The 14,524-nt window shown below is 47.8% G+C and overlaps 2 protein-coding genes across 4 annotated transcripts; one reads left to right on the plus strand and one right to left on the minus strand.

The window, feature by feature from the left end:
• The first annotated feature begins 159 nt into the window (after positions 1 to 159).
• Positions 160 to 4,443, plus strand: Pqbp1 (polyglutamine binding protein 1). 2 transcript variants are annotated; one of them, XM_032889743.1, is made up of 7 exons: positions 160 to 395; positions 491 to 583; positions 2,910 to 3,021; positions 3,206 to 3,318; positions 3,423 to 3,701; positions 3,886 to 3,949; positions 4,097 to 4,441. In XM_032889743.1, exons 2-7 carry the CDS (start codon positions 517 to 519, stop codon positions 4,251 to 4,253), a joined length of 792 nt encoding a protein of 263 aa, XP_032745634.1. In that variant the 5' UTR covers positions 160 to 395; positions 491 to 516; the 3' UTR covers positions 4,254 to 4,441. The 2 variants fall into 2 exon arrangements, with proteins under 2 accessions (XP_032745634.1, XP_032745633.1); XM_032889742.1 differs by having other exon boundaries at positions 161 to 391; positions 4,097 to 4,443.
• Positions 4,444 to 4,496: 53 nt separating this feature from the next.
• Positions 4,497 to 14,294, minus strand: Slc35a2 (solute carrier family 35 member A2). Of its 2 annotated transcripts, none has more exons than XR_004386312.1 (4): positions 12,572 to 12,916; positions 8,962 to 9,113; positions 5,510 to 6,794; positions 4,497 to 4,774 (listed from the first exon to the last, which is right to left on the minus strand). XR_004386312.1 is itself a non-coding variant. In XM_032889741.1 (4 exons), the coding sequence occupies exons 1-4, from the start codon at positions 14,027 to 14,029 to the stop codon at positions 6,042 to 6,044; spliced, it is 1,275 nt and encodes a 424-aa protein (XP_032745632.1). In that variant the 5' UTR covers positions 14,030 to 14,294; the 3' UTR covers positions 4,929 to 6,041. The 2 variants fall into 2 exon arrangements, 1 of the variants encoding a protein (XP_032745632.1); XM_032889741.1 differs by lacking the exon at positions 4,497 to 4,774 and adding an exon at positions 13,939 to 14,294 and having other exon boundaries at positions 4,929 to 6,794; positions 12,572 to 12,850.
• Between the last annotated feature and the right edge of the window lie 230 nt (positions 14,295 to 14,524).

Below are 14,524 nucleotides of genomic sequence, written 5' to 3' on the forward strand. Positions count from 1 at the left end.
GTTGTGACAAAGAAGGAGAGGAGGGTAAGGTGACAGACTTTGATTAACAGTACAGTTGTACTGATAAGGCCGGGGTGTAAGCTTTCTTTTAAAGCTGGAGATGGCGTTGGCGCTTTGCCTCCCCCATCCTAGTGCATTGGTTCCGCCCACCGTGTGGATTTTGAGGAACGTTGGGTGATCCCATTTCTGGGTTGCGGGTGTGTAGCATTTGGTGTCTTGGGCTGTGGGTGGAGCCTTGATCTAGAGAGGAACTGGGTCTTGGGTCCATCCGGTCTCCGGTGCCTGGGTCCGTAGAGTTCTGGTGAGACTAGATCTGGCTATACTGCTACGTTATCTCTTTCATCTCTTAGCACGCATTTTTGTTCTGCTTTTTCAGCTACTGGTGCAGTTGGTAGGTAAGGGCTCAAATGAGCACACGCAGTAGGGTGGTGCATGGTTACTGGATATCCAGATTGAACATCGGATTTGCCTTTCAGTACTGTCTTGTCAGTTTCTAGGTCCAGTCAGCAACCCACTATGCCTCTCCCTGTTGCGCTGCAGACCCGCTTGGCGAAGAGGGGCATCCTCAAACATCTGGAGCCAGGTGAGAAAACTAAAAGCAAATGCATCTACCATGTGCTATTGTTAAGAGACGTTCTGTTATTCTAGTCTTTATTCCCTCCTCTTCTCCGCTCCCTCCCGCCCCCGTGAACCCAGGTGCATGGTAAATAAGTGCTTTACCATCTTCTGCAGTGCAAGCATGCACACCTTCCCCCTCCCCCTGGTACTGCTGGAGTCAAACCAAAGCTCTTGAATGTGCTCTACTATTGAAGTCTGGCTCCTTGACAGGCACCTTGTGTTTGATACTTGATAGATTGCCTGGCCTGACAGGCATCTCGTCTATAATTTTTCTGATATACATTACTCCTTCGTGGTTGGTAGGTATTGTGTGAAGTGTAAGGCTGGAAGGATAGATTTAATTTAATCAAGTGGACACAGTAACCATAGTCTCAGCTACTAAGGAGGCTGAGCTACATAGATGGCTTGAGCCCAGGTGGTCAAGGCCAGATAAGGCAATTTGGCAAGACCCAGTCTTCAAAAATAATAAATAAAGAGTATAAAAAATAATAATTAGGGGCTGGAGAGATGGCTCAGTGGTTAAGAGCACTGACTGCTCTTCCAGAGGTCCTGAGTTCAATTTCCAGCAACCACATGGTGACAACCATCTGTAATGGGATCTGATGCCCTCTTCTGGTGTGTCTGAGGACAGCTACAGTGTACTCATTAGTAATAAATAAATAAAGCTAAGTATGGTGGCATTTATCTGTAATCCCAGCGTGGCTGGAAGGAAAGGGGGGTCACAGGAGACAGCCTGGTTTACATAGTATTCCAGGCAAGATTTATAAAAAAAAAAAAAAACATTAGAAAATAACTCAAATAAATCGATGACTACGTGGCATTTAATTAATTAATTAATGTTTTGGACATGGTCTTACGCTGTAGTTCTGGCAGGCATCAGACTGGCTTCGAATTCACAGAGATCTGCCTGTCTCTGCTTCCCTCATGCTAGGATTAAAGGTGTGCACTACCACACCAGGCCCGTATTCATGTAATAAAAATGACATCTGATATATCCTGCAGCCTCCTAGGTACCAAATCCAGTGACAAGGTGTTGCTAGTCTCTGGTTTAACTCAGCAGAGGTACTGTGGTAATGGGCACCTTAACCTATTAACACTTTTGGGGGCTAAGTGCCTGGCACATATGATATGGTAACAGTCAATAATGATGATGTCAGTTCAATTTACTCTATTACTAGCTGCTAATTCCACATCCTTGCCAATAGTAAATAAAATGGGGCAGGAGTTTTGATCTGTATGGTTCCAGGTACTAGAAAGTACATCATCTTATTGTATGGATAACTGACATCTATTACAAGACTACTTTGCGCCAGATGTAGACTTTGTGCCTAATGGGGCTAATAAATGAGCACTGATATTGTTTGCTTGGTGGTAGTAGGGTATAAATCCAGGGTTTCAGGCAAACCCGGTATCATTAGTGTTTCTTTTAAATCTTTTGAGTACTGAGCCCACTGTTGATAGTGTTTATCTCATTAGCAATGTGGACAGTCATAGCTGACATCTCTTGGTGTCACTATGATGCTGTAGGCACATGCATTTTATTGTTAATTATACCTAGAGCTGAAATCTGTTCTGGGTTTACTGATGGTCAGGCATTGGGCTGATAATAAACACCATCTCTATTCTATACATCTGCTGCAGTCTTGTTGTCTGTCAGCCCCTAGGGATAGATTCAGAGCAATTTTTTTTTTTTTTTTTTGGAGCTGAGGACCAAACCCAGGGCCTTGCGCTTAGTAAGCGCTCTACCACTGAGCTAAATCCCTAACCCCTAGATTAATTTCTTGCTGTCCAATATACATGACCCAGAAACTCATTGCAGTTCAGAAAATGGATAGATTAGCCATTATTTCAGGCAAACCCCCTGCTGTTCAAACCCATCTCGTTGAAATAGGTTGGGATAATACAATGCCACATGGTCTCTGAACTCAGGAATTGATGGGATATCAAATTTTTGAGGGTCTGGAGAGATGGCTCAGTGGTTAAGAGCACTGACTACTCTTCCAGAGGTCCTGAGTTCAAATCCCAGCAACCACATGGTGGCTCACAACCATCTGTAATGGGATCCAATGCCCTCTTCTGGTGCATCTCAAAACAGCTACACTGTACTCATATAAATAAAAATTAATAATTTTTTTTAATTTTGAAGATTATCAACCCTGAGCACATGCTCCTGTGTCTCCCCTGCACGGTGGTGTAGATGTGAGTGTATCCAAATCCTGAGTCTAGGAGGAGAAACCCCCACCACCACTAGTAGGTAATTAAACTGCTTTTCTCCTTCCCCATTCTTCCAGAGCCAGAGGAAGAGATTATTGCTGAGGATTACGATGATGATCCTGTTGACTATGAGGCCACCAGGATAGAAGGTCTGCCACCGAGCTGGTACAAGGTGTTTGACCCTTCTTGGTGAGCCTACCGTCATGAGGTGGGAGGGACAGCTGGCTTTGCTCTTATGGTGTTCTCTCTTATTGTGGGTTGAGAGAGAAGAGATCTGCATGTGGGGCCATGAAGCAGATCTGGGCACAGGTTGAGGAGACAGTTGGTATAAGGGACATCTCAGCTGACACTCCCTTCCCTTCACTGCTCACAGTGGACTCCCTTACTATTGGAATGTGGAGACAGACCTCGTGTCCTGGCTCTCACCACATGATCCCAACTTTGTGGTTAGCAAATCTGCCAAGAAACTCAGGAACAGTAATGCAGGTGAGTTGGCAAATACAGGCATGTCTCAGTGATTCGTGCAGTTTGGAGAGGCTGACGAGACCATATGTGTAAGAGAAGGGTTTTCAGGACTTCTGTTACCATAGATGCTGAGGACAAGTCAGAGCGGAATCTTGAAAAGGTGGACAGAAATCATGAGAAGTCAGATCGTAGTCACGAGAAGCCAGACAGGAGCCATGAGAAGGCAGACCGAAACCACGAGAAGTCTGACCGAGAACGAGAGCGGAACTATGACAAGGTAGACAGAGAGAGAGATCGGGATAGAGAACGAGAACGGGCATTTGACAAGGTAGACCGGGAAGATGGCAAGGACCGGCGCCACCATCGCAGAGAGGAACTGGCTCCTTACCCCAAGAACAAGAAAGGTAAGCAGATGAGGTTGGGACTTGGATGAGTCAAGTGAGGTACCAGGGCACAGAATGTCTAGTTGATGCCTAGACCTTCTGAAGGATGCTGTGGGCCATCGCAGCCACTGGTAATACTTCTTCTTGTGAGGAGAGGCTCCTTGGGTCTCAAGTGAAAATCTTGTCCTGCTACTTATTTTTATAGCGACGAGCCGGAAAGATGAAGAATTAGACCCCATGGACCCCAGCTCATACTCAGATGCACCCCGGTAAGTGAAACCCTTGTTTCAGGATTGCCACCGTGCCTGTAAATAGTACCTTTCTCTTTTGTCTCTTTCTTCCCATGCTTAACTGCTTGGGCAGTTAAGAGACGTCCACTGCACCCTCTTGTTGTACTCTAATTCTGTTGTCCCCAGGGGCACATGGTCAACAGGACTACCCAAGAGGAATGAGGCCAAGACTGGGGCTGACACGACAGCGGCTGGGCCTCTCTTCCAGCAGCGCCCATACCCTTCCCCTGGGGCTGTGCTCCGCGCCAATGCAGAAGCCTCCCGCAGCAAACAGCAGGACTGAATGTGTGTTCCCTGTAGCTTTGGCAGTCATTTCTGTGTTGCTTTCTTGTGGCTCTGGAGTAGGACCCATGGCTTCATGCGTGCTGAATAATTAGTCCACCAGTGAGCTACACTCCCAGCCCCCTTGGTGTTTTATGAACAACAAGCCCTTGTTGGTGTTGTTTAATAAAAGCTTTTTGGGGAACCATCTCCGTGAGACTTGAGTGCTTCCTTTCTTCATTCTTTGCAGGCTTTGCAACCCAACTTCACAAGATGCAAAACACATTTTATTTGCAGAAACTCACCTAAGAAATACTGTAAAGATAGCAGGAGTTGAGGTGGGCCCATTAACAGAGGTTAGTCAGTCATGTCAGCCCTATGTGGGGCAGGGTTGGTGGGGACAGGGAGTTCCATGTCTACCTCACCCTACCCCTAATACTGATAAGAGTTTAGTCCCAGCTGGGCCAGGGCAAGAAGGGAGAACGAAGGCAGGCCACCGTCTTCAATTCCAGCAGCTACGAGCCCTTCACCTTGGTGAGCAACCTGTGGTGAAAATGGGAAGGAAAGAGAAACACAGAAAGCTGGGGTGGGCTGTGGGTGAGTCTCCTGAGCAAGCGAGGGTGGCTGGTAGTATGCTAGTAACCCTGGAGTTAGTAATGGAAAGAGCGGGCCCCTGGGTCAGAAAGCTACACGTGGACTAAATAAATACATCATCTTTATTCAGCATTGGGTATCCTGACATTTGTTCATTACAGTTCCTTAAAAAACAAACCAAAAAAAATCAGAGCAAATTAATCAAAAATAAAGATCCAATGGCCCTATTTACATATAGCAAAGATAGCCCAGGCACCTTCCATGTGTGCACTTATGCGTGCATGCACACATTTACACACATCCACACGCACACACATCTGGGGTACAGTTAGGGAGTTAATAAGCTTTGGGGAGTGCAGGTTCCATGTTTCACCAATTCTGACACCCACCATGAAATTAGGGTGTTTTAAACGGCCAATGGAGCTGCGAGAGCAGGATTGGCAGCTTTGTTTTTCCGCTCTGGATGTTTCTGAAGATAACCCTTCGCCTCTGTCTCTTCAGTTACATGACATACAGCCACTTCAAGGGCCTCCCTTCCCCATTTTCCCAACACTCTGGATCATTGATCTGATTTTATCACAAATCCCCAAATTACTGGAAAGCAAATGGCACTTGTCGCACCCTCCCCAAGATGAGCTGATGCGAAATTCTCAGCTTGTGCCTCTCCTCATTCCGGGCACTTACAACAGGCTGATTGATCTTCAAGGGTCTCTGTACCAGGGAAACTGGCCCAAAGCCACATCAGAGACCAAGCTGTTGTCATGATCCAGGGTGATGGTGCAGGAGAGAAGGCCTCATACAATAGGAAATGGAACCCCACGAGTAGTCATTAGTCGTTACTGAAGAGCTGCGGGGCTTTTGTCCAGTCAGCAGGATGGCTGGGATGAACTGTCCCAGGCATGTGAGACAGGACATCTTCAGCAGAGGGTCGTGAGGGAGAGGCCTGAAATAGCAGTACCCCAACCCCTGTTCCCAAAGAGGTTAGCCCGAGGCAGAGGAAGCAGCTCTAAAAAGCTCCTCCAGGAGAGGGGAGTCCATCTATCAGGAAGCGTTCATGTGACATTCAGCCCTAGTTCCATATCCCTTTAGAAGTATGGGAGAAAAAAACCTCCAACCCCACCAAGAGTCAGGCCCTGGCGACAACCTGCAGGACCTGCAGAAGCCCAACCCCCTCCAACCCAACCCCCTGCCCTGTTTCCCCAACCACCACCAGCTCTCACTTCACCAGCACTGACTTTGGCAGAAAGGGCTCCGTGATGAGGTCTCCTCGGGAAGACAGCTGCGGTGGTGGTGGCTGCCCAGGAGGCTGCTGGTGAATGCACGGCCCAGAGGCAGAGGCAGAGGCAGAGGCTATGGCTTTGACTGCACCTCGGGGAAGGCTGTAGAGGTAGACGGCACCAATGACGAGCCCTGCACCCAGGGCAAATAATGGGTCCAGGTGGAAGCCAAAGAGGCGAATGGAGGCAACAGTGGACAGCACAATGGACAGGGAGGTGGCAAAGCCCTTGAGGATGTTGTCAGCATACTTGACAACAACGGCCACCAGGAGCCCACCGAAGGCTTGGTTTAGTACGACACCCCAGACAGCAGGTGTGTACCCAAAGAAGAAGCCTTGACTGGCCACGGCAGTGCCCTCAGCCCACCAGAGCCCCACCAGGCCCAGCGCTGTGCCAAAGAGGCCGAGCTGGAGATTGCGCAGCCACACAGAACCTGAACTGCCTTTGAGGATCTTCTCAAAGTAGACACCAGCGAAGCCTGAGGAGAGACAGGAGGCCACAACAGCTGCTAAGCCCACCCCCGGGTTCTGATCCAGTGGCCGTGGGCCACTCCCACCAGCTTGCTGTGCCTGGACAATGGCCACACCAGTGAAGAGCAGTAGCAGAGAGGCCCACTGCAGGCGTGAGAGGCTGCGATTCAACATGAGCACCGAGAACAGTGCTGTAGTCAGGATCTTCAGCTGATACGTCACCTGCAAGTTGCATGTGGAAGGCACTGAGGGCTGGTCCCAACTCCCAGAAAGTGCAAGGGGTTTGGGACAGCACCCACTGTGGGCCTTTGGGAACAATGAGAAGGATAAGGTGGGGTCCATGAAATTAAAACAAACTAGCCACTGGCTAACCTGTGGCTAACTAGTTCCTAAAGACCCTTCTACATGACTGAGGGATGCAGTTCAATTGGTGAAGAGTTTCCAGCACACATAGACTGCTGGCTTCCATCCCCAGCACCATAGAACCCAGGCGCAGTGGCATACACCTGTAATCCCAGCCCTTGGAAAATGGAGGCAGGAGGATCAGAAATTCAAAGTCATCCTTGGTTATATCTGGGCTAGAAGTCATCTCAAGAAAAGAACCATCCAGGTTCTACAAAAAGGTAGCTGTGCCAAGAAGCCCCGAGCCACCGGCAAATCTACAACCCAATCTACAAGCCGATCCCATTTTCCTAGCTGTGGGAAGGACAAATCATTTGTCTCTCCTGAGACCTGGCATCATCTCTGCAAAATAAGGCTGGTGTATATAAAACACCTCCAAGGAGGTGATGAAGAAATAAAAACTTTGTGATAAGGGAAGCCTTCATTTTTTTTTTTTATTCTTTTTTTCGGAGCTGGGGACCGAACCCAGGGCCTTGCACTTGCTAGGCAAGTGCTCTACCACTGAGCTAAATCCCCAACCCCCGGGAAGCCTTCATACAAATGGCTCAACCATAACAAAGCCAGAAAATATTCACAGAAGACTACGTATGTGTCCAGCACGCATCTGGGCACTATATCGGGATTTGTTCATTTAATTTTCACAACTACCATGGAACTGGACACCATTCTAATCTACAATTCCCAGATGAGAAAGCTAGGCATGGTGGTACGACTGAAATCATAGCACGTAAGAGTTAAACCCTAAGTTCAAGGCCAGACTGACCCACATAGCAAGAGGCTGTCTCAAAAAACAAACAAATAAACAAAGAGAAAAGCTGAAGATACAGCTTAGCAGGCACCAAGTGCCTAGCACCTCATAAACAAGGCACAGTGCTACACACACACAGAAAACCCCAACCCTTGAGTGGTTGAGGCAGAGGACCACAGATGAGCTCGTCATCGGTTACATAACAAGTTCATGGTCAGCCTGGGTTACAGGAGACCCTGTCTCAAAGAAAACAAAATGAAATAAAATAAAAGGATAAGCAAATTAAGGCACAGAAAGATAAGTGCCTGACCCCTAAGTCACAGAGCCTGAGAACTGTAGCACTGGGATTTGAACCCAGGCAACCTTGTTGCGGCACACAGGCATTTATTTATTTGCTTGTTTGTTTAAGACAGGGTTTCTATGTGTAGCCCCAAGTGTCCTGGAACTCTATAGACCGAGGCTGACCTCAAACACAGAGATCTGCTTGCCTCTGCCTCCCCAGAGTGCTGGGATTAAAGTCGCACACCACCACTCCTGGCTTAGCATCTAGGCTCCTCGCTCATCCTTGAATGAATACAAGACTATCCACAAACGCCTCAAACTTATCAATAAGCATTTAAGGACCCTTTCCAGGGATTTCTTTCCTTTCTTTGAGATAGGGTTTTTAATATATATGTGTGTGTGTGTATGTGTGTGTGTGTGTGTGTGTATAATGTATATATATATAAATGTGTGTGTATATATATATAATGTGTATGTATATATATATTTAAAATACACATATAATGCATATGCCACCCACCCAGTTTGTGTATTGGTGCTCTGCTCGCATGTCTGGCTGTGCATCACATGTGCACCTAGTGCCTTTAGAGGAAAGATCCTCTGTAAATGGAGCTACAGATGGTTGTGGGCTGTCATGTGCTGGGAATCAAACCTGGTTCCCGTAGAAGAGCAGCCAGTGTTCTTAACTTCTGAACCCCAAGAAATAGTTTCTTTATGTAGTCCAGTCTGACCTTGAACTCTAAGTCCTTCTCTTTCAGCCTCCTGAGTACTGGATTTGCAGGTTTATGCCAACATCGCTGGCCCCAGGTATATTCTCAGTTATCTAAGTATCTCTCTTTTCAGTTTCAACACAAACAAATCAAATTTAAGGGAGTTCCAAGACTGCAGGGCCTCCCTCCCCCCATCTATACCCTGCCTCTACTAGATCCCCGGGGCTAGGCCTGGCTGGAGGCTTACCTGGAAAGTGGCAGCTGGCAGGTTGGAGATGGCAACATACTGGAGGTTATTCTGCAAGGTATAGATGAGAGAGGGCACCGCGAGCTTCAGTGTGTCGACATATTGCACCAGGACAGCCTCGTGAAGGAAGAGGACCAGGTGCTTCACATTACCTAGGGGGGAGGAGGCTCTGCTGAAGGTAGGACCAGGCACGGCTCCTTTGTCCACCTCCCAGTCTCAACCTCCACCACTGAACTGTGTTCCCCTCCTCCTGCCAGCTCTCGTGCAGTTTCTCCTGCAGTACAACAAAGCCAAAGCTCCTTCTGAGCCAGGCATGGGGATGCAAGCCTTTTATTTTGGCCCTCAGGAGGCAGAGGCAGGTGGACCTTCGTGAGTTTGAAGCCAGCCTGGTTTAAATATTGAATTCCAGGATAGCCAGCACTACAGAGTAAGACCTTGTCTTTTTTTTTTTTTTTAAAGCCTTTGTGATACTCAAGTTAATGGCTGCAAAAAGGAAATGGGGCTATAGTTCAGTTTGTTTGTGGTGGTACCTCGGCGCCTGACACACCACTAAGCTACCTTTCCAGTATAAGTCTTTTTTTTTTCTTTTTCTTTTTCTTTTTTTCGGAGCTGGGGACCGAACCCAGGGCCTTGCGCTTGCTAGGCAAGCGCTCTACCACTGAGCTAAATCCCCAACCCCCAGTATAAGTCTTTTAGACCATCCTTAATGGTCCATTGCCCACTCAAACATCTTCTCAGTCCTAGATACATTAAGAAGCTGCCCCTGCCCTATGGATGAATGATGTCTTTCTTCTCAAAAGGGTCTCTTTGTGGAGCCTAGGCTGGTACCCATGGAAGACGGAGGCTGATGTTGGATGTCTTTGCTATCACTCTCAACCTTAAGGTTTATTTTTATGTAAATGTTTGTGCATGTATGTGTACATGTGTATACATGTATGATTATGTAGCACATATATGCATTGCCCTAAGAGGATGGAGGAGGATGTCAGGTCTCCTGGACCCTGTGGTTGCTGGAAATAGACTGAGTCCTCTGGGAGAGCAGCCACTGGTTTTAACAGTTGAACCATCTCTCAAGTCTTACCTTATTTTACAGGTTTTTTAAAATATGTGCATATATGCGTCTGAATACATGTGGGAGCAGTGCCTGTGCAGGCCAGATGTGCTGGATCCCCTGGAACTGGAGTTATAGGAGGTTGTGCTACGTGGTATAGGTACTAAGAACTAGTCTGGAAGAGCAGACCGCACTCTTACCAACGGAGCCACCTCTCCAGCTTTCCCCGCCTTGTCTCCACCGCCCCCCCCACCCCGTCCCCGAGACAGGTTTCTCTGGCTATCCTAGAACTAGCTCTGTACTCCACCTGCCCCTGCCTCTTCTTCCCAAATGCTAGCATCAAAGGCATGTGCCATCCCTGCCTGGCTCTGCCTTTCGTTTGCAACACGGCTGGAACTTTCAGCTAGAGTGGCTGGTTAGTGAGCCCACAGGACTGCCAGTCCCCAGTCACCTGCCTGTCCTCTGCCTCACTGTCCCTGAACTCACAGGATGAGCTGGGATTAGAGGCGCACCTCCATGCCTGGTTTTGATGGGAGTTCTGGGCTTAAACCAGATCTTCACTCACGCATAGCAAGCATCTTACCCATGAAGCCATTGTCCCAGCCACTACTGGTTTCGTGTGTGTGTGTGTGTGTGTGTGTGTGTGTGTGTGTGTGTACAAGATGGGATTGAACCTACAGCCCTCAACAAGTTAGGGCAAGGGCTCTCACAGCCCAGCTTACACTGCCAGTACTTTGTATTGTGGATGATGCATGTGTGTGGATGTGGGCATGCACATTCCATGGTACAAGTGTGGAAGTCAAAGGACAACTAGAGGCTGAAGTAATTTCTCTCCTTCCATCACTGGCTCTGATAGAGCTCACGTTCTCAGGCATGGCAAGAGCTTCTATCTGCTGAGCTGTCTTGCACATCCTGTGTTTTCTTTTGAGACTGGGTCTTGCTTTAGCCCAGGAAGCCTTGGAATTTATGATCCTCCTGCCTCCTATGTGCTGGAATTCCAGATTTCAGCCACCATACCCGGCTCTATTGTTTATTTCTTCCATCTATGATTCTTATTATTCTTTTTTTTAAAGATTTATTTATTTATTTAATGTATACGAGTACACTGTAGCTGTCTTCAGACACACCCAACCCCATTACAGATGGTTGTGAGCCACCATGTGGTTGCTGGGAATTGAACTCAGGACCTCGGGAAGAGCAGTCGGTGCTCTTAACCGCTGAGCCATCTCTCCAGCCCAATTCTTATTATTCTTGTACTTGCTTTTTTGAGATAGAATTCCAGATAGTCCAGGCTGTCCCTGAACTTACTTTGGAGCCAAAGAGGACCTTGAACATCTGATTCTTCTGCCTCAGTTTATAGGCATTTATCACAACTGGTTTCTGAGGTGGTGGGTATCAAAGCCAGAGCTTTATATATGCTAGGCAAACTCTGTCACTAAGCCACACCTCAACTCTAGATATTACACTTTCATTTACTTATTGCTTACTTTTTCTTGTTTTGGAATGGAGCATTAAAATATTGCTCAAGATAACCTTGAATTCATAGAATTAACTGATCCTCTGCATCAGCACATTGAACAGCTGCAGTCACAAGTACTTGCCATAGCAGTGTGTGTGTGTGTGTGTGTGTGTGTGTGTGTGTGTACACATCTTTAATCCCAGCACTTGGGAAGCAGAGATCCTTATGAGTTCAAGGCCAGCCTGGTCTACAGAGTGAGTTCCAGGAGAGCCAGGGCTACAGAGAAACCCCCTTGAAAACAAATACAAAAAAGTGTATGCTGCTACACCCAGCTGGTACTATAAACGGGCAGATATAAAAGATACATAGATTAGCAGTGAGCAGTTAGCCACTGATGTTGCTTTTATGACAGTGTGACCAAGACTTGATAATTGTGGGGTTGGGGATTTAGCTCAGCGAGAGCACTTGCCTATAAGCGCAAGGCCCTGGGTTCAGTCCCCAGCTCCAGAAAAAAAAAAAAAAAAAAAAAAAAGCAAATGGAAAAGGGGTTGGGGATTTAGCTCAGTGGTAGAGCGCTTGCCTAGGAAGCGCCAGGCCCTGGGTTCGGTCCCCAGCCCCGAAAAAAAAAAAACCAAAAAAAAAAAAAAAAAAAAGACTTGATAATTGTGAACCTGGGTGATGTATAGAAGCATATTGTTTTTTACTATTTTATTATTCTTTCTGAGTGTGTGTGTATGATGGAATTCTCCATATTACAAAGTTTTTTTTCTCTCTCTTTTTTTTGAGATAATCACATGTAGCTGAGGCTAACCCTGAACTTCTTATGTTATCTTGAGCTCCTGACCTTCATGTCTCCACCTTCTAAGCACTGGTATTAAATCTTTGAATCCTTGTGGGCAGACTATCTCATTACTGTAGTTCCCAGGTATAAGGGCTATACAAGTGGAGATGCAACTTCACATAGCTGCAGTGGCCAGAAAGCTTCGATGCTCTTACATACTCCCCAAGCATTTTCAGACACACCAGCATATTCTCCCAGCAAACCTTCCAGGTGTGCTTAAAACCTTAACTTAGGGAGTCCCCCCAACCAACCCTCATACCCCTCTTTTGTGCGAAGAGCAGCAGGAGACAGGTGAGACCTTTGAGCACTTCAGCCATGACCACAGCAGTGGTGGCAAAGAAGCGGTCCCCAGGCAGTGTGCGAGCATAGCGGATGCTGAGGATGAGGGAGGCATTCTGGACCACCAGCACAGCTAAGGATATATACTTGAGGCAGGGTGAGCTGCAGGGAGTAGAAGGAACATAGGAGAAGGACAGAGTCAGAGGCTGCTGGGGTATGGCTACCCACCTCATTCCTCTTTTCTCAATCAAAAAACCTTCTGGCCCTTGGGACTTCCTCTGTCTACCCATCAGGACTCAATGAGAGTCTGATCCATACCTGTTTCCACACTACTGGCAAAGGGGGGCAAGATGGAAAGGTGGGCCCCAGTCTGGTTAGCTCTTAATCTGAAATCCTTAGTGTGAGGAAATGACCAGGGCAGGCTCCTGACACACATCGTTGCTTATCCCTCCCTGGGGGAAGCCACTCTTTCTCAGATAGCATTCCCAATACTTATGAATACTATGAAGTGATGCTTCTACTTGCAGGACTGTCCCATAAGTGAAATAATGATGCAATAGAATGAATGGGCCAATTGTTTAAGATGTCCACCTCATAAGGTTTTTTCTATTTCCCACCTCTACGATTACCCAGATAGTCACATATGGAAATACTCCCCTACTGCATATGAACCGTACACCGTCTGCTGTATGCCCTCCTTCCAGCCAATGAATTAGTCTTTGTTCTACACATACTCACATTCTGCCATATAGAAGCACTTGGCACCCTCAGAATGTTCGTTCTGACCTACAAGGAAGGAACCCTCCCACCTCAACACAAATAGAACTATTTCCATTCGGAAGGTACATCCCCAGAACATTCTCTCCACGTAATGAAGGACAGCTTCACGCTCAAAATGGATCCACTAGTCATACAAGGATGTGCCCCACCCTGACAATTTATAAGGTCCCTTTATGAGGAAGGAGCCACCACCTTAAGACTCGTATCTCATTCTATAAGGAAAAACTCTCAGCCACAAAATTGTCTCTCCCTTTCACAATTATGGATTTCCACCCCACTCTGAACATTCAATTCTCAATGTTCTTAGCCTCCTCAAAAGGAAATACCCCACACATTCATAATGGTCTTTATTTGCAAATCCAGGACCAGTCACCCAGAGAACGACTAATTCCTCCCCGCAACATACAATGGTCCATCCTCTCCTTCCTCTTTCCCACCACACACGCACACATTAACACGTAGGTCCGTTCACAGGACATGAGCTGTCACTTCAGCTAGAGTGGCTGATCCCACCCTCAAGGATTCCGACCTCCGCCCAGCCAACTCTTCTATTTCAGGCCACCTCACCCGCTGTAGCAGATCCAGGTTCCAACGCGCCCGCGGACACAGCCCCGGCCCCGGCCGCAGCGGTAGATCCGCCAACCCCAACCGCTGCCATGTTGGCATCTGCCCGTCCCGTCCCCTCGGCAACAGCAGGCTACTTCCGTATCCATCACGTCCGCTTCCGGACCTCCGGTGTGGTGGGCGGGGCATTAGGTGGGACGTAGCGGGCTGAGCTGGTGGGGGAGCTGTTTTTGGTCAGCTCCCAGCTTGATTCTAAAATGGTGGTTTCGGGTACCCAGATTCCATCAGAACTGGAGACCCAGGGCGCCGCAGACCGTCTCCTGCAGCCTTCACACAGGTCTTATTTTTGCACTCTCGTGACTCGACACCCGGCCCCATCTCTCGTCCCCCACCCCCCCGCCGCCTCACTGACCCCGACTGTCCATAACCACCTGTCCAAACAGTCCTAGGGTTTCATTGGTTCCCTTGCTCAGTCATCTCGGCTTCTGATTGGAAGCCACAGATAGCACCACCCTTCTCGCGTCAGAATCAGTTCTATTCCCTTTGGAGCCAGGTCCCGCCCTCTAAGGGTAAGAGGCCATCTGGGAGG

The sequence above is a fragment of the Rattus rattus genome, chromosome X, assembly GCF_011064425.1.
Source record: "Rattus rattus isolate New Zealand chromosome X, Rrattus_CSIRO_v1, whole genome shotgun sequence".
In the NCBI taxonomy this organism is placed as follows: Eukaryota; Metazoa; Chordata; class Mammalia; order Rodentia; family Muridae; genus Rattus; species Rattus rattus.